Source organism: Rhinopithecus roxellana, chromosome 3 (assembly GCF_007565055.1).
Source record: "Rhinopithecus roxellana isolate Shanxi Qingling chromosome 3, ASM756505v1, whole genome shotgun sequence".
In the NCBI taxonomy this organism is placed as follows: domain Eukaryota; kingdom Metazoa; phylum Chordata; class Mammalia; order Primates; family Cercopithecidae; genus Rhinopithecus; species Rhinopithecus roxellana.
Genome location: NC_044551.1, coordinates 72,750,974 through 72,776,333, shown reverse-complemented (window position 1 = coordinate 72,776,333; position 25,360 = coordinate 72,750,974). Strand labels below are relative to the sequence as shown.

Sequence of the window (25,360 nt, the reverse complement as noted above, 5' to 3'; positions counted from 1 at the left end):
GCTCTCTCTGTAAATATCCACTGTCTTTTTTTGTCCTGGAGAAAAACTCATTTTGATCCATTTCCAATAAAAGAGTTTGCCACAATTAAGAAACAAACAAACAGAAACTAGTGATTTCCAGTATTTGTTTTGAGCATATGAAGAAAAGTACACAGATAAGTCATTTACATTTTATCTCCTTAGCAACAATATAATTGATTTCTATTTTCACTGGACTATTCTAAAATAATCTTAAAACAACTTGAGGAATGTTTCAGTGATCACATTATTATGGTGTCTGGAACAATGAATGGGTTTTAAGATATTTAAAGTTAGAAAACTGGTTAAGTTTTAATACGTTTTAGCTTTTTCTGTGGGAAGCCTTGGAGTTTCTGTTATTGAGAACATTTCCTTTGTGCTGGTAAAATGCATCCTTTTGGCCGGGTGCCGTGGCTCACGCCTGTAATCTTTGGGAGGACAAGGTGGGCAGATCACAAGGTCAGGAGATCGAGACCATCCTGGCCAATATGGTGAAACCCTGTCTCTACTAAAATACAAAAAAAGATCAGGCAGGCATGGTGGCATGTGCCTGTAGTACCAGCTACTTGGGAAGCTGAGTGAGGAGAATCGCTTGAACCGAATCCAGGAGGTGGAGGTTGCAGTGAGCTGAGATCATGCCACTCACTGCACTCCAGCCTGGCAACAGACAGGCTCCTTCTCAAAAAAACAAAAAAAAAAGCACTGTTGCACCCTTTTCAGTTGTCAGGGAAGTAATAAGAATAGAATTGATTTCTGTTTTCACTGGGCTGTTCTAAAATAATCTTAAATCAACTTGAGGAATGTTTCAATGATCATATTATTATGTTATCTGGAAGAATGAATGGGTTTTAAGATATTTAAAGTTAGAAAACTGGTTAAGTTTTAATATGTTTTAGCTTTTTCTATGGAAAATATGTAATGGGATATTTTTGATTTCTTAAAGGCTTAGTTGCCATTTGGTTTGATATCTGTTGTTAGTTGGCATGTGGTTTGATAAGTCACATAGATACTATTGAAGGCAAAGGTAAGCAGCATCTCTCCCTAGAGAGACACCTTGGGAAATCTGTGGTATTAAATTCTTTCCATGAAGATTAAAATTATTAAAATGTATTTTATTTACTTAAAATATATTTTACTGACTCCAGGAGTAGGCATGAGTGAGACAAGACAGAATGAAAAACAAAAAGAGCCAGCCCTGGCCGGGCATGGTGGCTCACGCCTGTAATCCCGGCACTTTGGGAGGCTGAGGCGGGTGGATCACGAGGTTAGGAGATCGAGACCATCCTGGCTAACACGGTGAAACTCTGTCTCTACTAAAAATACAAAAAATTAGTCGGGCGAGGTGGCGGTTGTCTGTAGTTCCAGCTGCTCGGGAGGCTGAGGCAGGAGAATGGCGTAAACACGGGAGGCGGAGTTTGCAGTGAGCCGAGATCGCGCCACTGCACTCCAGTCTGGGAGACACAGCGAGACCCCGTCTCAAAAAAAAAAGAAAAAAAAAAAAAAGAGCCAGCCCTCTGTCCTCTCTTTTGCTGAGGTCCTCTGACTCTCTCTGTGATGGAAAAGGTAAAGGGTCAAGCCGCCTAGTTCAGGCGCAGGAGGGGATTATTAATATTACATCAGTTAAAAGTTGCAACATTTCCAAGGAGAAATCCTACCCTTAGATCAGAAAATAGGCAAGAGCAGGGAATGGTCATTAGTTTTATTTGTCACCTCATTTTGTCCACAACCAAATGAATGGATTATTTTCCATGTCCGTGTCACTCTTAAGTGCTACTCTTAAGGAGCAGTTAATTCAGAGGAGTGTTGGGTGGATTGAGATACACCATAAGTAACTAAAGCACACCTTGAAACACTGACATTCTTCTGCTTTCCTAGGAGAAGGGGAGTCAGAGCTAACAAATTAATTTTAAAAAGGCTCTGAACAAGAATTTTATCAAATTACCACTTTGATTTTGCCTGCTAGGATGTCATAACCTAGAATTTCATCCCTTAATATATCACAGTTTAGTTTAACCAAGGCATTTTTCAGCCTATGAGACCAAAGTGACATCTAACAAACTGGTGTTATTAGAATTTGCCTGTATGGGAGGCTATTGCATAGGCCGCCAATTCGACAAAAAAATATTAATCATCCTCTTCCTATCAGGTGGGTCAAGACAGGCTAATTCCCTTTTTATTGAAATCATCTTTTATTTGATTATTTTCCTTCAATATGCCAGCTGTTTTTTAAATGTCCAAAAGGTATGGAGACATTGTGAGCCAGTTACAGTTAAAAAGAAAATCGGCAGAAGGAAAATAAACAAACATACTTTCCATTTTGTATATTTTGAATACATTTGTAAATCAGTATTTATAATGACTTGAATGCTCTGAAAAGATATCTTTTGAAAATCAAATAGAATAACCATAGAGGGAGCAATGTATGCAGCAGTAGCAAAGTGGGTAATTTATCTCTTAGAGAAAAGACTTCAGTGTATATCATGCTGAGCCTGCCAAGCAGAGGATGATTTGTAATGGTATTTTCGGGGCGTGCACTGTTTCATTAAGTAGTAAGTGGGAAGCAGCTAAGTCATTTAAATATTTCAAATGATACATTTCCATAACATTTTCAAGTTAAAAAAAAATGAATCAAATTGCAGCAATTTTACCATATTCAGACAACAGACAGGCTATTGAATCCTTGTTAGAATCTTCAAAAGGAAGAATTTGAATTATTCCGCAATATAATTTGCATAAAAATGTAACAATGACATTGATGTTTATAAAGAGTATCAAATAATGTCAAAACATAATACAATTTCATGATGCTTCCTTTTTTTAATAAAACACATTTGATTCCCAATTATTATTTATACCACGCAGCTTCCTTCTGTGAAGATAGCACTCAAACCAATTAAGAGCATTCTCTTTCAGCCATATACACTGGAGCTTTTCAATCAACAAAACGAGTCCACTGAGGAAAAGACTTACAGAATTATAAACAAAGCTGATGCAGAAAAAATGTTTTAAAGTACTAAAGCCAAGTCATTAAGCACTTCATATGTTGCTGTAATGATGAAATGCAACGTGTAAGTCTAAGGAGCAAATTCTGCTGCCCCGATGCAAACCCATATCTGTACACATCAGAATAGTGATTAAATATTCTGCTGCTCCCGTACATTTGTCTCTGGTTTTCCACAGCATTCATCTCTCATCTCTCTAGCAGGTATCAGTAGTTACTTAATGACACAGCAGGAGGTCTTAGGGGTTTGCTTGTCTTTGTTTTTGAAAGTTTTGAAAGTAGTTATTTCTTCTTAATTTCGACTTTTGTGGCAACAATAAAATTTTATTATGCATTAGAACTTTACAAAGGAAATATGAAACCTGGTATACGGCTTTTAAAAACGCTTTCACCTTTAAAAACATCAGTTGCGGTTTTTAAAAATGATATCGGGACTGTATACGAATGTCTCCATCCCTGTGTATTCTTTCCTCTCAGGATTTTGAAAACAAAATATTTCGCAGACAGTTAAAATCTTTCCATAGTTTTAATCCTGTAGGTGCTTACCTGCCCTGGTCTGGCATTTTCACATACAAAAGTGTCATAGAACACAGCAAACTGTGGGGCATTGTCATTAACATCCAAAATTCTCACAAAAACAGCGACGCGTGTTGTCTCTTTGGGATTGTCTAGAAAAGGGGAAGAAAAATATTGTTTAGGAAGACAAATTTTTGCATCAAAGTTAATTTATACAGGCATCTTGTGGATATGAAGTGCTCACATATAAATAAGCATTGCAATCATTCTACTAACATAATGAGCAAATGCAATAAAGAAAATTACTGCAGAGCCTAATTAAGTAGTCATGGATTCAGTTATCATTGAGCACAAGGGTACTATTATTATTTTGGAAAATCATGTTAAAAGTACAAGCCAGTATAATTGAGTTCACACTATATTTGTGTTCTTATTGTCCAAATATATAAAATAAGAACACTTATTTATTAAATCCTTGTTATATTTCATTGTACCATTTAATTTTTACCTATATTTTTTGGATGAAGAAATAGTTTTAAATAAATTGGTAATTTATCCAAGGTCATTTGCTCGTAAGTGATAACTGTCATAAAACCTACATTTGTGACTAGTTTTATCACCAAAGTGTATTTCAACAACTGCTCTCAAATTTCTGTTTGAAAATTTTATTATATGGCTACTTACTTTACAAACTAGTTGAAAAATTTATGACGAAATATGAAGATTCAAATATTTTATTAATATAGTTATTGCTGGTACCATCTCAACAATCTAGCTCAATTTTGCATTACAATCTATTGTCACAAATTAGCTCAGTAGTAAGACATTGCATACTAATCATACCTTTTGCAACAAATGCTGAAATCAACAGCATCAAAGTTCTCACATAGAAAGATGCATTTCTGGCTGGTCACGATAGCTCACGGCTGTAATCCCAGCATTTTGGGAGGCTGAGACAGGTGCATCACTTGAGATCAGGAGTTCGAGACCAGCCTGGCCAGCATGGTGAAACCCTATCTCTTTAAAAAAAAATACAAAAAATAGCCATGTGTTGTGACGAGAGCCTGTAATCTCAGCTACTTGGGAGGCTGAGGCAGGAGAATCACTTGAGCCCAGGAGGCAGAAGCTGCAGTGAGCTGAGATCGTGCCACTGCATTCCAGCAAGGGCTCCATCTCAAAAAAAAAAAAAAAAAAAAAAAAAAAAAAAAAAAAAAAAAAGATGCATTTTCAAACTTGTTTTGATATGCAAATTAATAAAAATATAAATGCCTCTTTATTTAGCTTAGCTTTGAGTAACAACCCTGGTATTGGTTAAAATTGCAATTTTTTCTAGGCACTTATGCCAGCTGAGAGTGTGTTTACATTTTAAATTCAGTTTATATTCATCAGCTTTTATGATGTCAATATCTCAGTCTTTGGATATCGTTAAGCTTCTGTGTAAATTTTGGAAAAGTGAAGCTGAAGAGCAATATAATGCAATAAAGACTATAATTAGCAGAAAACAAAACAAAACAATAGCAGAATAGCTAGGGGACAGCGGCAACCTTATTAAATGGTCTCAACCAACATCGGCTGTGGATATCATTTAGCCCTGTAAAATTTATTTGATGACTTGAGGTAATCTAAATAATTTTCAGATAAAAAGGTAAAATATACGGTCACATACAAACAGGAAGTATATTACTACTAAAAATAATTTATATCCCCTTGTTCTGTCCATATAATTGAATGTTACTCCAATATTAAAATCAACACTTTAAAAAATGATATATAAGAACAGACTACTTAGCAGGGATGTGTCAACAAGGCTGAGAGAGATTAAAGAAAGGCAGACAGAATTGAAGTGTATTTATCCCTCTTTGCAGAGAAAATTTAAAATGCATCCTTTATTCACCATTTCTTTAAGTCTTACTGCAGTCTACTGAACCCACATGTATTCAGTTGTCAGGTTCTAACTTCATATTTGCTAATATGTTGTTGCATATTATCCACTCGTTAGTGTACCAGGAGGTTTAGAATTCAGACCCTGGAGTCTAACGTAGCTGTCGCTTTGACTCACAAGTTCACCACTCATTTATTATGTTACTTTGGCCAATTTACTCCACGTATTCAATGTCCTAGTTTACTCAATAAAAATCAAAGTAGAACCTCTAATCTCGCAGAGTTACTTGTAAAATTAGGAGTTAATGCGGCCGGGCTCAGGGGCTCACGCCTGTAATCCCAGCACTTTGGGAGGCCGAGGCGGGCGGATCACGAGGTCAGGAGATGGAGACCATCCGGGCTAACATGGTGAAACACAGTCTCTAATAAAAATATAAAAAATTAGCCGGGCATGGTGGCGGGTCCCTGTAGTCCTAGCTACTCGGGAGGCTGAGGCAGGAGAATGGCGTGAACCCGGGAGGCAGAACTTGCAGTGAGCCGAGATGGCGCCACTGCACTCCAGCCTGGGCAACAGAGCGAGACTCCGTCTCAAAAACAAAACAAACAAACAAAAAAAAAATAGGAGTTAGTGCATGAAAGTTTCTTATCAAAGTATCAGTTTAATGATCAGGACTCAATATGAATTGACTATAATCATTACCAGAATCTTTATTATCATTATTATATCTTCTTTACTTTCTTATGTTACTTAAAAACTTATACTTTCCACATAAAGTATCTACCTAATAAAAACACATTAATTAGCCTTCCTACCATCCATGTGAGTCTGCAGAGGTGTGCATTTGGGAAGAAGTGGAGAGAGGAGAAAAAAAGAAAAAAAAAAGGAGAAAAATGCTATCTCATTATTTTTCGCTTCCTCTAAGCCAGATCATTTGCTAATGCCTAGAGCCATGGTGTTCTCTACAAATGGACCTTTTGCTATCTACTTGTTGTTATGGAGAAAAGTGGGAAGGTATACTTCTTCCATATTTTCTGGAATGTGCTCTTTAACCAAATTATATAGTGAGTAGCAAAATATTTCCTTTCAATATAAAGTCTTGACATTAAAAGAACCTTGTTGGTAACAATTCACTTCCTAATGATGCCACAGGAGCCAGGAGAGACAAAAGTTTCATATCTAAAAAATTGCGTCGTCAGCCACTTCCCTCACACAATATAGAGATTCTCCGGGATCTTTACAAATAACTCAAGGCTCTTAAAATCAAAATCGAAATCCACAGGGATGAATGTGCTTTGTAAAGCATCGAGCCTGGAGCCACCTATTCAAAAAACAGTGCTTACACTAATCTTTTTTTGCTGGCAGACGTTGTCGCTTATGTATAAATAAAATTATAAAGTGTTCCAAGGAAGAATCAAACTGAATAGCAGTTGGCATATATTTACCACCTGAGTTTCTCTCAAAGTTCTTCAGGGAAACACTGTTGCAGCAAGAATGGATCAGCAATAAAGGATTGTAAAATGTATATCCTACGGTGAAGCCATGACTATGCATCCACGGGCCTTTTCATGCCTCCCGATGGAGAAAGTTTAAATAATTATCTAGAAATCACAGGCATTAGAAAAATATAACTGTTTTACCTGCTTTGGGTAAGAATTTCTATGAATAAGAACTACAGTGTAGATAATGGAGTTCTTTAGTCATAAACTCAGTTCTATTGTCCTCAGAATGTATTGCAATGATTATAGTCAAATTTTCACTTGTAGTGAGAGGAGCTCTTTGGTTTCTCTAACAAATATGCCCTAAAATCCCAAGTTTATTATTAAGTCATTGATTGTGACCTTAATTTTAGATGTTTTATTCTCCACATGGCATTTTAAAATATTTTTGCAGAAGGAAAAGAGGAGTTATTCCATGATATGATGCACTAAATAATTACCTGGAGTGGTACCTGCCATACGATGTGATATATTTGTATGGAATGTAGACTTAAATGATTAGAAGTCAAGCCTAAAACATATTGGTAAGAAGTACATTTGAACGCCATTCTGTCCTGCTCAGGGTGTGATGTATGACAAACTGACTGTAAAGTCAGTGTTTAAAATCTAGTAGAAAAAAATCCTTACATGTTTTTTCCCTCTCATCCTCATTGCATTTAATGCCCGGAACAGAATAATGGGATCCTGATTGTTTGTGCTTTGGCAGGTAGGCATTTTTGGCAGTTGTTCTACAGATTGATTTTATTTGAGGACAAAAAAAAAAAAAGATTCAGTCCTTTAAAAAAAGAAGTAATTAGCTTAGCTTCTTACAGAATTGTAATTACTTCAACTAGCTTTAGAAGTTAAATCTCACAAAATATCTGAAAGGGAAAATGCAGTTCCTTGTCACTAGGCTTGAATAAGGATATTGAATCAAGCAGAGAGCACAATCATAATTCTGACATGACCAGATTGTATCATGTTAGGTACATCTAACTATGGGGATGTGGATACAGATAGAGAAATAAAAACTTTCTTTAAAATAAAAACTTGGAAGTATTTAGTTAGCTTTAAAATCAAAAGCTAAATTCACAGGGTATTTAGTTTTTATATGTCATATATAGCAATTATATGGAGAGAACAAGGGGATATAAACAGATATTTATATCTCACAATGGAAAAAAAATGGACCATTTGAGATTAATCTGTATTTCAGGGGCAGATGTAAGCAAGACACTAAATCTATTACTTTGTCCTGAAGCTTTGAGTTCATTGCTGATGATCTGTCTAGCCTAATTCAGTTGCTCTGGGACACTTGGTGATTCAGCCTCATCCAATGCTTTGCCTTCCAAAGCCTGTAGCAGTTACTTCAAATAAATAACTTGAAGTTGATACGTGTTTGTGGATTCAGCTTAGTATTACAGATCTAAAATTTATGGGCTTAATTTTTAAAAACGATTCCGTCCCTAATTAATGCTTATTTTAAAAACAGTTCAAGAGTTGCTCTACACCACATACATCACAACATGGGAATTAGAAAATCTGAACAGGTTTGCATGTACATGTGCCAGTAGGGCTGGCTTCATGGGCATGTGATCCCAGCAGTTCCACAGGGCCTTACCCTTAGAAGAGACTCATATTTGTTTTAATGCTCCATCTTACATTTCTTAATTTACTTTTAACAAGCACCTGACATTTTCATTTTACAATGGGCCCCATGAATTGTCCTAGTATGGGCAAGAACTTTCACTATTAGAGGCAAATGTGACTTGAATCTATCAGGTTTTAGTGAACACAATTTTGTAAATTAGCTGTGGAATTAAGTAATGAATCTAGAAATGACATGGTTTCAAATCTCAGTTGTGCTAACTCTGACATTACAACTTTGGACCAGTTACTAAAGTTCCCAGAGCCTCAGTACCTTCTCTGTTAAAGGAGGTTAATAAAAATATTAAGAGAAAATCTTTTTTTTTTAGAATGACACCTGACATATATGATTAATGTGAACTCTGATCAACAATATATACCTGGGATTCCTCATCTGTAAAAGAGAAGTTGTAATATCTACCTACATGTTTGTTGATAAGATTAAATTGCATCATATATACCCAGCATTTAGCATAGATCCTAATTATTAGTATGTGAGTGACAAATTTAATACTTTTAATTTTTCCACAAATGATAATATCTTTAGTCTATAATTCAAGCTCATTTTTATTAGATAATGTTAAATATACATTTACATATATGGAAAGGTGGCAAAATATGCCATTTTGGCATACAGATTATTTTGAGTTAAAGGTACTTAAAAAAAAAAAAAAACGAAAAACAGCAGATGTAAAAAGGGTGTTCTGCTCCTCCCCTTTTCTTCCTGAAAGCAGGAGATAAAACCCCCATATAGAAGATGTCCTCTCTATACCAGAAGAAAAGTAACATTCTTATCATCAAAAATGGGAAGTGAGGCCAAGAAAATTCCATAAAAACAGATTCAGATTTTGTTAACATAATTTTTATCTTTATTTATGCTCTGCATATACATTTAATTACTTTTTCACAATTGCCTCTCTTTATCATCCTAGTATAAAAACATTACAGTTTTGCCACTTCATTGGGTCTTTATTTCTTTATGAGAGCTCCTATGTCACGTAAAATTTATATTAAATGCTTTTGTCCTGTTAATCTATTTGTTGTTTGTCTGTTTGTTTGGTTGGTTGGTATTTTTCTTTTTTTGAGAGGGAGTCTCGCTCTGTCACCCAGGCTGGAGTGCAGTGGGCGATCTCAGCTCACCTCAAGCTCCGCCTCCTGTGTTTACGCCATTCTCCTACCTCAGTCTCCAGAGCAGCGGGGACTACAGGCGCCCGTCACAATGCCCGGCTAATTTTTTTTTTTTTTTTTTTTTTTTTTTTTTTTGGTATTTTTAGTAGTGACAGGGTTTCACGGTGTTAGCCAGGATGGCCTCAATCTCCTGACCTCGTGATCTGCCCACCTCAGCCTCCCAAAGTGCTGGGATTATAGGCGTGAGCCACTGTGCCCGGTCTGTTAATCTGTTTTATGTCAGTGTTATTTTGAGGTTCAGCCAAAAACTCCAAGAAGGCAGAAATAAAATTTTTGCATCTTCTACCAATACTTATAGGTATCTCTCTATGTATCGATGTAGCAAATATTAAAAAAAAAAAAAAGTATAAGTGCTGAGAAAATTACAATTCATCTGTCCAATGAGAATGAATTATTTCTAATATAAAATAAAACCTATAAAATATGTTAAAATACTTAAAATATATAAACATAAACATCTAGATATATGTTAGATACATAAAATTCATCTTACTGATTTCAGCAGCAATAACAGTAAGATTATGCCACTGAGATAGTTCTCGGTCAAGAGGTTTTGAAGTATAAAGAGATCCATTTCCTGAATGAATGTTAAAGATTCTGTCAAGGTCAGTATGGCGATCCAAGGAAAATCTGAACATAGAGGACAAGAAAAAATACATGGTAGCATTATTAATAGTTTACAGGAAAAAAACAGTGAAATATAAAGACACAAATATCACTGATAATTACAGGAAAGAACACAGTGCTGACCCAGGATGTAGATTGTTTGAATGACTTCTCAAAGTTGCACACATACATTCTCCTCAAGGCAAAAATTGGTACTTCGCTCTGCATTCAAATGCTATTCTCCTGAATGCTTGTGTTATTTAAATTATTATCTTTTGTCATATTCATTCAACTGATTTTGATATATTTGGCCACAAAACAGTTGGAATTACAGGCAGTTACATTGCCAACCGACATTATTTGGTTATTGGAAGTTCTACTGAAGAATAATACAAAGATTTATTGCAAAAGATTATTCCCAGAAGCTATGTGTTCTTAGGAAATTGAAGACAATGTTAGTTTCATCAAAGTAATAGACTGTCAACTTCTTATGGTGTTTAGTAGCTTCATGGTATGACACTCATGCAGCTTCAATTTCCTAGCTATTTGTATCATTATTATACATATTGCTTTTAACGCAAAATATTTAAAAAATAGAAAAGTTTTGGATGGCCGGGCACGGGGGCTCAAGCCTGTAATCCCAGTACTTTGGGAGGCCCAGGTAGGTGGATCACAAGGTCAGGAATTCAAGACCAGCCTGACCAATATGGTAAAATTCCATCTCTAATAAAAATACAAAAATTAGCTGGGTGTGGTGGCACACGCCTGTAGTCCCAGCTACTCGAGAGGCTGAAGCAGGAGAATTGCTTGAACCCGGGAGGCAGAGGTTGCACTGAGCCAAGAATGCATGCCACTGCACTCCAGCCTGAGTGACAGAGCGAGACTCCATCAAAAAAAAGAAAAAAAGAAAAAGAAAGAAAGAAAAAGAAAAGAAAAGTTTGGGTAAGAGTTTTTAATATATCTGTATCAAATAATGTCTATATGCATTTAAAAAATATCAGCAAACTATCCTGCAACTTGATAGCAAGCATGGTCTGCTGTGTGTCATTCTAAAGCCTAAAACTAGATTTAACATTCTGGTTGATGTAGTTTAAATAAATCTCATTATCTTTATCAAACTACATATCTAACATTCACATATTAAGAAAATCGTTGTGTCTCTCCACTTGGAATAATTATTTTATTACCGAAAGATCTAACATAAGTTTCACCTCTTCATTGTATTCCCTCATGATCATGTAAAGCAGAAGCTATCTGTCCCCCCTTCACTCATAAAGCAGCTGTACCACCATCTTTCCATGTACCACATTGTATTAGGAATTCATTTCATATAACATCTCAAACAGACAACAAAACATGAAGACACCAAGCATCAAAGTCTACTAGGCACTCAGTGAATATTATTTGATTCTCATTGTGAGTCTTCTTTTCTAATAGACTGAGAAGTCCTTAAGAAACATGTTAATAATATCTGATATGGTGATCCACAAATATTTGTTAAATGAAAGAAAGAATGACTTAATTATTTGGCATTTTGGCAAATAATAAGGTTCCTTATTTCTGTAGAAATATGACATAAAGTTGAAATATATAAATCAATAAAAGCCTCTGCTGTCATGCATCACTGATTTTGCTAAATCCATTTCATGTGTGTTCTTTCTTTTTTTTTTTTTTTTTTTTTTTTTTTTTTTTTTTTTTGAGACGGAGTTTTGCTCTGTCGCCTAGGCTGGAGTGCAGTGGCCGGATCTCAGCTCACTGCAAGCTCCGCCTCCCGGGTTCACGCCATTCTCCTGCCTCAGCCACCCGAGTAGCTGGGACTACAGGCGCCCGCCACCTCGCCCGGCTAGTTTTTTGTATTTTTTAGTAGAGACGGGGTTTCACTGTGTTAGCCAGGATGGTCTCGATCTCCTGACCTCGTGATCCGCCCGTCTCGGCCTCCCAAAGTGCTGGGATTACAGGCTTGAGCCACCGCGTCTGGCGTGTGTTCTTTCTCAATTATTTCTTGTAGTTCAGAATGAAGAAGTAATGACAAAATTTCAAACATTATGTCACATTATCTTGCAGATACACAGAGATCACAGTTCTTTTACAAATATGATTCAAAGTATATAGCTTGCAATTCTGTATTGGAAAGTTATGTGTGTTAACTTTCATTTTCCTTTCTAAAATAATTTCCAGAACACACAATTTAAGAAAATCCCTTTGAAGAGTGTATTAACATTGACAAGATATGACACAATTTATAGCATGTCAAGTATGATTCTTCCCATAATGACATATTGCATTAGTAAGGCTATTCTACTTTTTGAATATATATGTTCTAACCAAAGAATGACATCCAAGAATATTCATTAAATTTTCTACATCAAATTAGTATAAAGTCAAAGTATACAGCAACTTTAATGGCATACCCTCTGTCATTGATAACCAAAGGAGTTACTATTGTTGCTATAATATGTATAATATTATACCTAGGAGGACTATAATATACATATATATAATATATGTAACAGGAATATATGTATAATAATAATATACATAAGATGATTCTTTCCTCCTAGTCTTTAGACTTGCATCCTCATTAACCATTTTATTTTATTTTAAATATCCACAGGTATATTTTGACATATAATAATTATACGTCTATAGGAGGATTTAAATTCTATTTCATTGTGTGGAGAAATAGCTTGATGTTACAATTTAAGTATGCCACTTAATATACATTTAACTAACAATATTATATTTTATTTTGTAAAGTCCATTTTAAATCTGAAACACAGAAGACAGCTTGCTAAACCTTAGAATCTCTGCCAAGAAAATGCTTGGTAAGTATTTAATGAAGAAAATTAGGCCTGTGTATTGGTTATATAAAACCTTCAAAGGAAAAAACAAAAACAAAAACAAAAAAAACCAGAAGGAATGCAGCAATTTAGACGTTGGTAAATGAACTGGGAAAGAGGCATTTATGGGAACATCATGTGGCATGTACAGGTTTCTTCTGCCAATATGTAACCTGTGATGCTGTGTGTGAATATAAGAAAACATATTTATGTGAAATTATATAAATAAAAAGTAACATAGATATTCATTAAATATATGATTTCACTTGAAGATATGGCAGACCCTATAGAATTTTTAACTGGTTCGAGTCATGTGGCACATAAAATTAGAAGTTTCCTGCATGAGCTGTGGCATGTGTAGGAGAAAGATAAGCGTGCACTCCAAAAGTGAACAATAACCATCTGAACTCATACTTGACTGGTTCACATAGAAAATGGGCACGCAAAATTAGCCTGCAGAGATTTAGAAAACAAATGAAATCCAAAATACAGGATGGACTAACGGATTATGGTAAGCGTTCATTTTCATACTGAATAGTGTATATCAATGTACGTATTTCTTTAAAGTAATAGAACAAGTGTCACTGAAACTTTTTTTTTTTCATTTTCAGGAGTTTATGACATTTCATATGTTTTTAAGCTGTCATAAGGAAAACAAGAATCAAAAAGACTCATCTTTCTAGAATGTTCTCATATATTTTGAAAAAGGCAGAATAAATAAACATAAAACAAAACAGAATCCTCTCAACTTTGATGGCTGTGTATTTAGGGGAGTTTCTAATATCATAATATAACCCACATTGCAGCATCATAATTACTTTTTTCTTTTTTCATGGAGACAGGGTATTGCTTTGTCAATGGAGAGCTGTGGTGTGAATGCAGCTCACGGCAGCCTTGACCTCCTGGGCTCAAGTGATCCTCCCATCTTAACTTCCTGAGTAGATGGGACTGTAAGTGTGCACCACCATGCCCGGATAATTTTTAAATTTTTTAATAGAGACGGGGTCTCAGTATGTTCCCCAGGCTGGTTTCGAATCCCTGAGCTTAAGCAATCTGTCCAACGTGGCTTCCAAATTGCTGAGTACAGGTGTGAGCCAGCACATCCAACCTACTTTATAACTGTTAAAACTTCTCTCATTCAACCTTACATTTTATTTAATACCTTTAAAGCACAAATAAAGTGGTTTGGTTGTACTGTAAATGCAGAGTTGACATAGTACCCTGGATCTGTACCAGGGATCAGAACAACAAACACCGTAAGGAGACATGCAGGTGTAACAAGCAAGATTTCAGTCTAAAGGCCATGATAAAAATAAGAAAACCATGAAGCTCGTGCATGCCACACCCCAAAAACATTCAGAGGCAATTTACTAGAAATGCCTGTGCTCACCATATTTGTATACAACTTATGGAAGGACTCTTGTATCTTTCATTGCAATAAATGTTTTGAATAGAATTTCATGATCTCTATATGTATCTCCGCTTCTTTTTTTTTTTTTTTTTTCTCATTTTAAACTACATTTTGTTTTCCGATTTATTTATTTATTTTGAGACAGAGTCATGCCCTGTTGCCTAGGCTGGAGTACAAGGGCATAATCTCAGCTCATGCAACCTCTGCATCCCAGGTTCAAGTGATCTCCTGCCTCAGCCTCCCAAGTAGCCAGGATTCCAGGTGTGTGCCACCATAACTGGCTCACTTTTTGTATCTTTAGTAGAGACGGAGTTTCACTATGTTGGCCAGGCTGATCTCGAACTCCTGACTTCGTGATCCACCCACCTCAGCCTCCTAAAGTGCTGGGATTACAGGTGTGAGCCACCGAGCTCAGCTGTTTCCATTTTTAAAAGGCACACTTACCTAATAGGGCTGGAAATAGAATCTGGGTCCCTTGCCATTACAGTACCAATGATTGTGCCAACTTCAATATCTTCATGAACTTCAAACAGATAGGAGGACCTACTAAAAACAGGAGGCTCATCCACATCTTCTATAGAGATTTTCACTATGGTAGTATCTTTAAATGGTCCTAGATAATAAAAACGGGGATCTACATGGGTATTTTCTGCTTCGACTTTCAGAGTATAAAGTCTTCGGCTCTCATAGTCAAGTGGCTGTATAAAAAAATAAATCATCAAATTAGAGTGAGGGAAATTGGATGATATGCTCCCACCAAGGTACAATATGATTTTTAAGTTGTGGTTGAGTTTTCTTATGTAGTTCATTAATTATAAATAAAAAAGACAACCACAAATAATACAATCATCATGTTTCATTTAGGATTCAACTTTTACTTTTTATGCATTCGATTAGTAATACTTTGGAACATAGGAAATTGAGAGTTTAAACCTTGGAAAAATTGGGATGGGTATTGAAACCTATCTTATAGGTGGTAACATTACAAAACATGGGCTGATGGATGTTATATGTGTTTGTGTGTGAATGTGCATGTGCGGAGGTGTTAGCTACTGCTCAATGTTTCTAAGTAAATACATGCAGTTACCTTTTTACATTTATGCCATGATGTTTCCATTCAATGTAATGGCCTATGATATTATAAAAGCATTATGAAATCCTGGAGACTAATATAAAGCTTTCAAGTTATATCAAATATTCAAGATAAGAAAAACCTTCTGTAATAAGAAATATTTTGATAGTAATTTGGTAAATAGGTTATATGATAAAACAAAATACCTTAAATATTCATATAGTTTAACTGTCAGAAGTATAAAATCAAGTATTTTATATCTCACCTATTCTAAAATGTATGTTTTGTTACCAGATAAAAGACTTTGTTAGTTCGGATTCCCTCAACCTTCTATTTTTGTTTCAAAAAGAAACAGATTCTATTTGTATTACTCCTGCTATCTGGTCTGAAAAATGACAAGACAGTTGCTTTCCCATTTGATAGTTACTGTCTATTTAATAACAGTTGGTTTGTACTTTGTACCTTGCAAAAGTATCTCAGGATAGTTTAATTATTAACTAATGCCTATGTAGTTACTCTATGTATGGCATTTCATTAGTACCTAAAGTTTAATGTGCCTTATTTTTTTTTCCATAATGATGGCACTGTTGCTACAATAAAAAAACAGGTTACCTTTAGATTGTATCACTGAGCATATGTTAGAAGAAAACTTACATTTATACAGCAGAAGGGAAAATGTGAACAATTAAATTATGTTCCAATCCATGCTGTCTCTTTTATTAGTAACTCTAATTATTGCTTCATCAGCTGGATAGATGGCATCACACTTTTTATACCTCCAACTAGGATGATATATTGACATTATTAGGTATTAACTACACATTTTAAAATAAAACAATGTGATTATGATGTGCTTTTATTAATGTGGCTTAGAAATACGATTACACATATATTAACTTGCCTTTTATATTTTCTAAAATTTCAGGTTTCATGTCTCAATTAACCAAAACACGTGGTCAAAATTTTCAAGGAGCTCTTTGGCTTTATGTCTTTCTTACGTATACACAGTATAAATCACATTTTCGGAACATTAGAGTGGCATTTCCCAATGGATAATTCATGAGTGAAGAGGATATAATGCAATCCCTACTCCTGAAACACACAGATACTTATTTATATGAATGCTTTGCACCTGTTTCACAGTTATGATGCCTTCCTGTGTGTCCTTCTCAGTCACGATGTCAAACATATCAGTACCATCACCATCAATAATTCGGTATTCTACTTCAGCATTTTTCCCAGTGTCAGCATCAGTTGCTTTGACACTTCCAATGGCTGTGCCAACTGGGGAGGATTCAAGAACTCGAAGATGAATAGTGTCTGTAAAGTATAAAGAAAAGAAGAGAGAGAGAGAGAGAGAGAGAGAGAGAGAGATTTCTCAATAGAATAGCCAAAAGCAAAATGTGTACAAGGCAATATAATAGATCTTAAACCCTAAATCAGATGTTGACAAATGATGAATACATCTAATATGGATAACATTAAGGTTTAGGAACTTTGGGGGCTCTGGTCTGTGCATATTATGAATAGTAGGAAACAAGTCCTAACAGTAGGAGAAATTCTGGTTTAAAAATGAGTATGTTCATAAAGAGAGACAAGTTCATATCTTTTGCAGGAACATGGATAGAGGTGGAGGCCATTATCCTTAACACACGAATGCAGGAACAGAAAATCAAATACCACATGTTATTACTCATAAGTGGGAGCTAAATGATGAGAACTCACAGACACAAAGAGAGGAACAACAGACAGTGGGGCCTACTTGAGGCTGGAGGGTGGGAGGGGGGAGAGGAACAGAAAAACAATAACTACTGGGTAGTAGGCCTATTACCTGGGCTATGAAATATATATCTGTACAACAAACCCTGATGAAACAAGTTTACCTATGTAACAAACCTGCACATGTACCCCTGAACCTAAAATAAAAGTTAAAAAATATTAGCATGTTGTCTCTTTATTTATTTATTTATTTTGAGATGAGTGTCTTGCTATGTTGCCCGGGCTGGTGTGAGCTCAAGCTATCCTCCCACCTTAATCTCTGGGTAGTTGGGATTATAGGTGCAAGCCACTGCACCAACCAAGTATGTATTTTTTCATTGCATAGATCTGTTTTGAGTGCAGATATGTATTTATGTGTGTTTATACAATCACAACAAACCACAGGATATACAGTGAATGTTTCTATTTAGTTGTTTTGACTATGCTATATTTAGTTATTTACTATTCATACATATTTCAACTGCATGGCAGAACATTACAAAATCCAGTGAAATCAGCCATTATGGGTAGGAATCCTATTTCTACTTGTGACAGCAGGAACAAAGGACAGTCTATGGAAAAAACATAAAGATGCCCTTCGCAGTGTCAGAGTAAAAACACTAAATACTGACAAACTCCCCTTCATTCCAGAGCAAAACAAAAATTTATGTATGCTTTTGGTGTACTTAGATGTACTTCCAGCATGAACAACCTCTACTGCTAATGAGATTTATGTTTCAGCACCTGGTCATAAACTACGTATTTCTGATGCATTAATCGACCTCAAGTACACTTCTGATTATAGCACCTTCTTGCTCATAAACCTTAAGTAATTCTCCTTAATATATATAATAAAGTCCAGACCTCTTAGCTTGTCACAGTCTTGCCTGAATATATCTCTCCTATATCATTTTGCATTTAGTCACTTCCATGAAAGATATGGACCAAACTGGGCTTTTCAAAGTTTTCTAGTCAAAACTTAATTTCCTATATCACTATTTCTTCTTTCTTTGTCTCTTTTTTTCTTTTTTTTTTTTTTTTCTAAATGGAGTCTCACTCTGTCACTCAGGATGGAGTGCTGGAGTTCTGTGACATGATCTTGGCTCACTGCACCCTTGCCTTCCAGGTTCAAGTGATTCTCGTGCCTCAGCCTCCCGAGTAGCTGGGACTATAGGCACCTGGCACCACACCACAGCAGGTTAATTTTGGTATTTTTAGTAGAGACAGGGTTTTACCATATTGGTCAGGCTGGTCTTGAACTCCTGACCTCAGGTGATCTGCTCACCTCAACCTCCCAAAGTGCTGGGATTACAGGCATGAGCCGCTGTGCCCTGCCCTTATATCACCATTTCTGTATTTCTCATGCTATTTGTCTCACATAAAATTCCTTCCCCTTAGCCTCATGTTATCATAATGCAGTTTACCAAATCTGAGAAAATGATACTGTTCAAAGCTGACTGTTTGGTGGGCTATGACAAGCCAAGGAGAGAGGTCTCAGAAAAAATGAGCCAGCAGACACCTTGTTCTTAGGATTCTAGTTCCTAGAACTGTGAGAAAATACATTTGTGTGGTTTAAGCCACCCATTCTGTGAGACTTTGTTGTGGCAGCCCTAACACATGACTGTGGGCATTTACATACACTACACGTTGGAAGACACTTCCAAAGAGACATCATTAAAACTCAGTTTCCATCACACTGCAGTTGGTGCCTTAGCCTGTACGCTTCTTCATTTTTCCATCTCTGGTAACACACCACTGAAAGCAATTCTCAACTCGTTACTTTGCTACCATCTTATTGGTTCTCTTTGCCTTTGCGGATTCTTCTTGCAACACCTGTCCGCTGGATATTCTGATGGCTCCCCTGTTCTCTTCCTTCAGTTGTCTGCTCTACGGGGACCTCCTCAAGAGCTTTCGCTAATAGCTTAACTGAAAATAGACTTATCAAAAATAGTGCTCGCGATCACTTCTCCTATCACCAGTCATCACCAGGCATTCTATTATCTACTTACTTATTTGTATGAAACATAAGAATGTAACAGTAAACAGGCACTTAGTATTTTTATCTAAGGGTTCATTTGAGTGTAGTAGCCACCATATCATTATTTGTACATTATCTTATACAATAAAATAAATTGTTTGTATATTGTATATTGCATAGAAGCTTCCTACCTAGTCTACTAGCTCCTATGCTTGACCAAATCAATCAATTTGTACACACTCTTAGTCCACATTGCTGCCCTGTTGATCCTTAAAAACATTCTTCTTATTAAGCTTTACTCAGTTTCAAAACTCTTTGATTGTTCCCATTTTACTTAAAAGAAAATATCCATAGGCTGACCCTTCGTAATTTATTTAGATCCTCTGTCCTGTCAGTTTCTCTCAAATTAATACATCCAATTATCTTGGTCTCTTTTAGTTTTGTCCAACAAACTTTTCCTACCTCAACATTTTTTCCTTCCCTATGAAAGATTTTCCACACAACTCTACCTCATAACCACATACTCTTTTAATATAGTTCACTATGATTCTATCACAGAACATCATAAAATCTAATCTGTTGATTGCAAGAACTTTCTTTAAAAACTAAATTTTATACAAGTGGCACCTCAATAAATGAATTTATTACTCCTTAGCAAAGGTGACCTTTCTAAAATACAAAAATGATTTCACTGCCTCAGTGAAAGCACTTATTGTTGATGTTAAGTGTTTAATTTCATTTGGTTTATAAAGTCTTATAAAATTTGATTTCTGCTAAAATCTTCATTGTTACTAGTATCTATTCTCAAAGCTAGAGCATACAGGAAATGCAGCCACAATATATTTTTTCAATTAATAAGCTTTCAATTAAAAATTTTAAATATGAGGAATATTTAAGAAAACAAATACAAACATATGGATAATGAAATTGAGATATATATACAACTTGAACACACCATTTAGAGAGCACAGATTCTTCTAGAGTTGACATAAAACATTTAATCCAATCTAACCAAATACTAAGTTATTAGGCAAGTTTAAATACATTTTGATAAACCACTGTCTACTAAATACTCTGACCATGCCACAATTAAGTTAAAGGTTAACACAGAAAAGATAAACTCAAATCCTTATATTCCTGAATATTTTAAAAGAATAAAATTAAAAATAACAGATAATACCAAGATTGTGAATGTTCGAAAATATTACCAACACTTATGTGCTAATAAAATTGAATACTTAGCCTTAGTGGAAAATTCCTAAAAATAAAAAAAATACCAAAATCTACAAAAGAGAAAATCAAGTATGATTTAAAATATTCTACCCTTCCAAATCCAAAAAGTTCACTCAAACAGTTTTTAAGGAACATTCACGGAAAAGAAAATTCCAGTCTTATGGAAAGTCTTCTTGAGGAAAGAAAAGTGGGGTTCCTATTGCAACTCATGAGAACAGTATTACCCTGACATAAAACCAGACAGGAGAAGAAGAGTGAAGTGGGCATATAGTGTGGTCAAGATTCGGGCTGTATCACACCGTATCACATGGAAATGTATAATACTTAGTAAGTTCATTGAAAATTTTTTTGGTTTACGATCACTTATGTCAAGTTTAGCCTATTACAGACACTATTCTAATCATTTTACTACTAACTAAATTCCTGACTTCGTTCAAATCTCATCTTTGCCATTACAGTCACTCTTCTTTTCTGGAGATCTCATTTTGCATTTGATTGTCATATCTCCTCTGTCTTCTCCAATCTGTGAGAATTCTTTAATCTTTGTCTTTCATGACTGATAGTGTTTAGCTGTGTCCCTGCTCAAATCTCATCTTGAATTGTAGCTCCTGCAATTCCCACGTGTTATGAGAGGGACGTGGTGGGAGGTCAATGGATCATGGGGGCAGGTCTTTCCAGTGCTGTTCTCGTGAAATTGAGTAAGTCTCATGAGATCTGATGGTTTTATAAAAGGGAGTTCCCCTGAACAATCTCTTTTGCCTGCAGTCATGTAAGATGTCCCTTGCTCTTCCGCCATGACTGTGAGGCCTTCCCAGCCATGTGTAACTCTGAATCAATTAAACCTCTTTCCTTTATAAATTACCCTGTCTCAGGTATGTGTTTATTAGCAGCATGAAAACAGACTAATACAACTACTCTGACACTTTTAAAGAATACTTGTCAAATTACTGTGCAGAATCTCTTTCAGTGAGGGCCTATCTGATATGTTCTTGTCATTAGATTAAAGTTATGCATTTTTGCAAGACTCACAGAAGCAGTCTGTTCTTAGTGTATTATATCATAGCAGGGAGTATTCAATATCAATATGTCTTAGGACTCATGATCTTAAGTCAATTAAGGTGTTTCTGCCAGTTTCCTCCTTTGTTAAGTTACTATTTTTTTCCTTCACAGTTAATATATATCTTGGTGAAGACATTTTGAGTATATGCAAATATCCCATTCCTCCTAAAAAAAAATGCCCACTAAATGTAGCATCAATCAGTGATCTTGCTGGCAACAATTAACACTGCAGTTTACTAACAATGATTTTCAATTATTTTCATTCAGTTCCACATTTATTATTTGAAATTCTTCTGTAAGGAAAAGCTACCCCTTCTCTCTCATTTATTTTTACTTACGCTTTTATTTATTTAGATCAGTATAGATTCAAAAACATTTATTTTATTTTATTTTATTTATTGGAATCTAATAATATGGTTATTTATTGTTTTCTGCAAATTCTTCCAGATTCAGTTATTGGATGATATTTTTAGGTTGGCTCTGGTACTTTCAACATGTCTCCATCATTCTTTCAGCATGCTTCCTTAATTTCTGGCATCAAAAAATGTTCCAAGTTTATCTTATATTTTTTCTGCCTAATCCCTCAAATCAAACAAGTTTCCATATATTCATATATACATAAGTCTGGTTGCTTCTGCTTGAGAAAGAACCATAATTGTTTAATATAGTACAGTATTAAGAATAAAAAAAACTTCATAATGTGTAAATATGTCAAAATATGTACACAAAAGTAATTATTTGTATTTGAAATAAATCTGTGTATTGAATATAAAAAACTAAATAACAGCAAGTTATTGTTTACATGTTAATTGACCTTCATTTTAGAAATCAACGTACCTGCATCCTTGAAAAGTAATTTTGAAATCTATGATTTATAATATTAGTATTTAAGACTTTTCAGCAAAAGAGAAAAATTCTCCACAAGAATAAAATGAAAGTATTTAAAAAGCAACACTATAACATTAGAACTGATTATGTATCTTTTCGCAAATGTGTATTTGTAAAGTAGTCACACATTTTTGTTTAATCATTATTGCTGAAAAAGGCCTATAATTTCATTTCTTGGCATGAAACACAACTCTAGTGCCCAAACACTGGTCAGCAATACCACTGTTTTCACATTGATATAAACTAAATTTTCTTAGAGATTTGCTGTCTTCTAAGTTTGAGGAATTGAAGAGAAAGTGGGAATAGGATTTCTTCTTGAGATGAAAATTAAGTGAGATATCAAAGATTAATGGGATCACAGAAACATACAAAGAAACCAGTCAACTTGCCTCCACTGGCCAACATTTAGAAAATTTGATAATCAATAAGATAATAATTCAGGTGATTAAAATACATTAAATCATATTTGGTTTTTGGCAATGCAAGCTAAATAATTCAGTTCAATATCTTAGTGACAAACAATTAATAGTTGTGGATTATATGTAAAGATAAAGATAGTCATATGAAGGTGGCAAAAAAACAGAAGCCCAAATTGAAGGGAAATGAGAACCTAGAGAAGTAAGCACAAGACTAAAAGCTTTTATGGCCTGGGGATATTTGCCCTTTTCACAACATTTATCTTTATTTTTATGGCCTCTTGAAGCAAGGAGGAGATAGACCAAAGTCTAGGTTATCTACAAGGTTATTTACTGAAGCCGCCGATAGACTCCACAACAAACTAAACTTAACGAGCTTTGCGCTAGGTTTAAGGAGGTTCCAGATGTAAGCCACCCTTGACAACATTTTAGATTTCACAGTGTAGGCTCAGATAACCCTGGTAATATCTATTTCTACAGACACAGATAGCATTAACTGCTAGGGGAGAGGGTGACACTGTGGTATCCACGACGGAATGGGATGAAGGGTCATAAAGTAGTCTAAAATTACCTGAGGGAGATTCTGTGTACAGACAAGAAAACCTTTAAGCTTGTCCTAACTGACAGGACCCTTCCTGGCTTCTTCACATACATTTTTCTCTCAAGTGTCTTTTGCAAAAGTGAGGGACATTAATATCTCTGAAATGTTTATTATATAGCTCAATGAGAGTATAGTTGTAAACATTTAGCTCATAAAGCCAAAAAGAAATGAAAATGATGGCATTAGTTACCCTAAAATATAGAACAACACATCAAATGTATATTGGAGAGAGAGATACATACACACACACAGATATACACACATGTATACACATATTCATATATACACACACACATAAATATATTTATATATACATGCATATACATAAATATATGAGTGTATATATACATATGTGGATATATAATGGACAGTTTTACCAAGCTAATAGATCTTCAATATTTTCATTTATTCATCCTCTTTAGCAAAAATTAACTTTTGAAATTTTCCACTGAGGGCAAATTCAGCCCTGTCGCAATGTTGCAGTTTTTCCTGCCTTAAAGATCACAAGATCTCCCCTTTCAATGAATATAATGTTTTTTTTTTCCCCTGTTCTCTTCATGTCTTAACATAATGCTTGAACTGAGAAATATTAAAGATCTCCCCTTTCAATGAATATCATGTTTTTTTTTTCCCCTGTTCTCTTCATGTCTCAACATAATGCTTGAACTGAGAAATATTAAGTCATATCTGTATATTAATCAAGTTATTTTATTGCCAAAGGCAGCTTTGACCTATATGGGAGAAGGATTACACTGAGGTGGTAATTTCTAAGTTTATCTTGCCAGGGACTAATTTTGATTTTTTCACGCGTGCACTTTTTTTTTTTTTTTTTTTTTTTTTTTTTTTTTTGAGACAGAGTCTTATTTGGTCACCTGGGCTGGACTGCAGTGGTGTGACCTTGGCTCTCTGTAACATCCACTTCCGGGGTTCAAGTGATTCTCATGTGTCAGCCTTCTAAGTAGCTGGGATTATGATCGTCCAGCACCACGCCTGGCTAATTTTTGTATTTTTAGTATACACAGCTTTTCTCCATGTTACCCAGGCTGGTCTCAAACTCCTAGCCTCAGGTGCTCCACCTGTGTCAGCTTCCCAAAATGCTGGTATTGCAGGCATGAGCTACCGTGCCCAGCTCACATGCAAAATTTAAGTTAAAAATTCTTAGTCTGCATCTTTTTGGTTTTCCCCAGCAATCCTAAATTTATAAAATAATTTTTAGCAAAAGTTTAGTTTATAAAACAACATAGATCAATATTTTAATGATCTTCAGTTAGAAAGGAATTTCTAAAACAACAAAACAAAATTTAAAAAGGTTGATAAATCAGTCTATACTTAAACTAAAACCTTCTATAAAATGAAGGCAATGTAGAGAAAGTGAAACATTTTACAAATAAAGAGAAGATAGTTTCAGCACACATATTTACAAATATAGTATGTTTAAAGATCCATAAGAAAAGGCAGAATAACCTAGTAGAGAAATTAGTCAAGGATGTTGATAGAAAACAATTGACAGAGGAGGAAACATGAAAGATCAATAAACAGAGACAACTGTCCTAAAATTAAACCAGGTAAGTGCAAATGAAAGCCAACTTTATACTTATGAAATTAATAAAAGTTAAGTCTGACAATCCCAAGTGTTAAAAGTATGTGGTAGAATAAAAACTATTATGTAGAATTGATGGATGTTATATTTGACACAATGACTTTCGGAAATGCAGTTTCCTACAGCTGCTGTAACAAAGTAACAAAAGCTAGGTGGCCAATAACTATAGAA

General features: G+C 35.1%; 1 protein-coding gene across 4 annotated transcripts in view; it reads right to left on the bottom strand.

Moving 5' to 3' along the window:
* The window catches only part of CDH10 (cadherin 10), a 168,995-nt gene that overhangs the window by 8,079 nt on the left and 135,556 nt on the right, over positions 1-25,360 (bottom strand). For 3 of the 4 annotated variants that reach the window (XM_010380197.2, XM_030927406.1, XM_030927407.1), the window contains exons 6-9: positions 16,789-16,976; positions 15,029-15,282; positions 10,221-10,357; positions 3,566-3,687 (exon numbers count right to left, since the gene is read on the bottom strand). In XM_010380197.2, coding sequence (XP_010378499.1) covers positions 3,566-3,687; positions 10,221-10,357; positions 15,029-15,282; positions 16,789-16,976 — 701 coding nt within the window. The remainder of the gene's footprint in view (positions 1-3,565; positions 3,688-10,220; positions 10,358-15,028; positions 15,283-16,788; positions 16,977-25,360) is intronic. The other variant, XM_030927408.1, reaches the window with a different exon arrangement.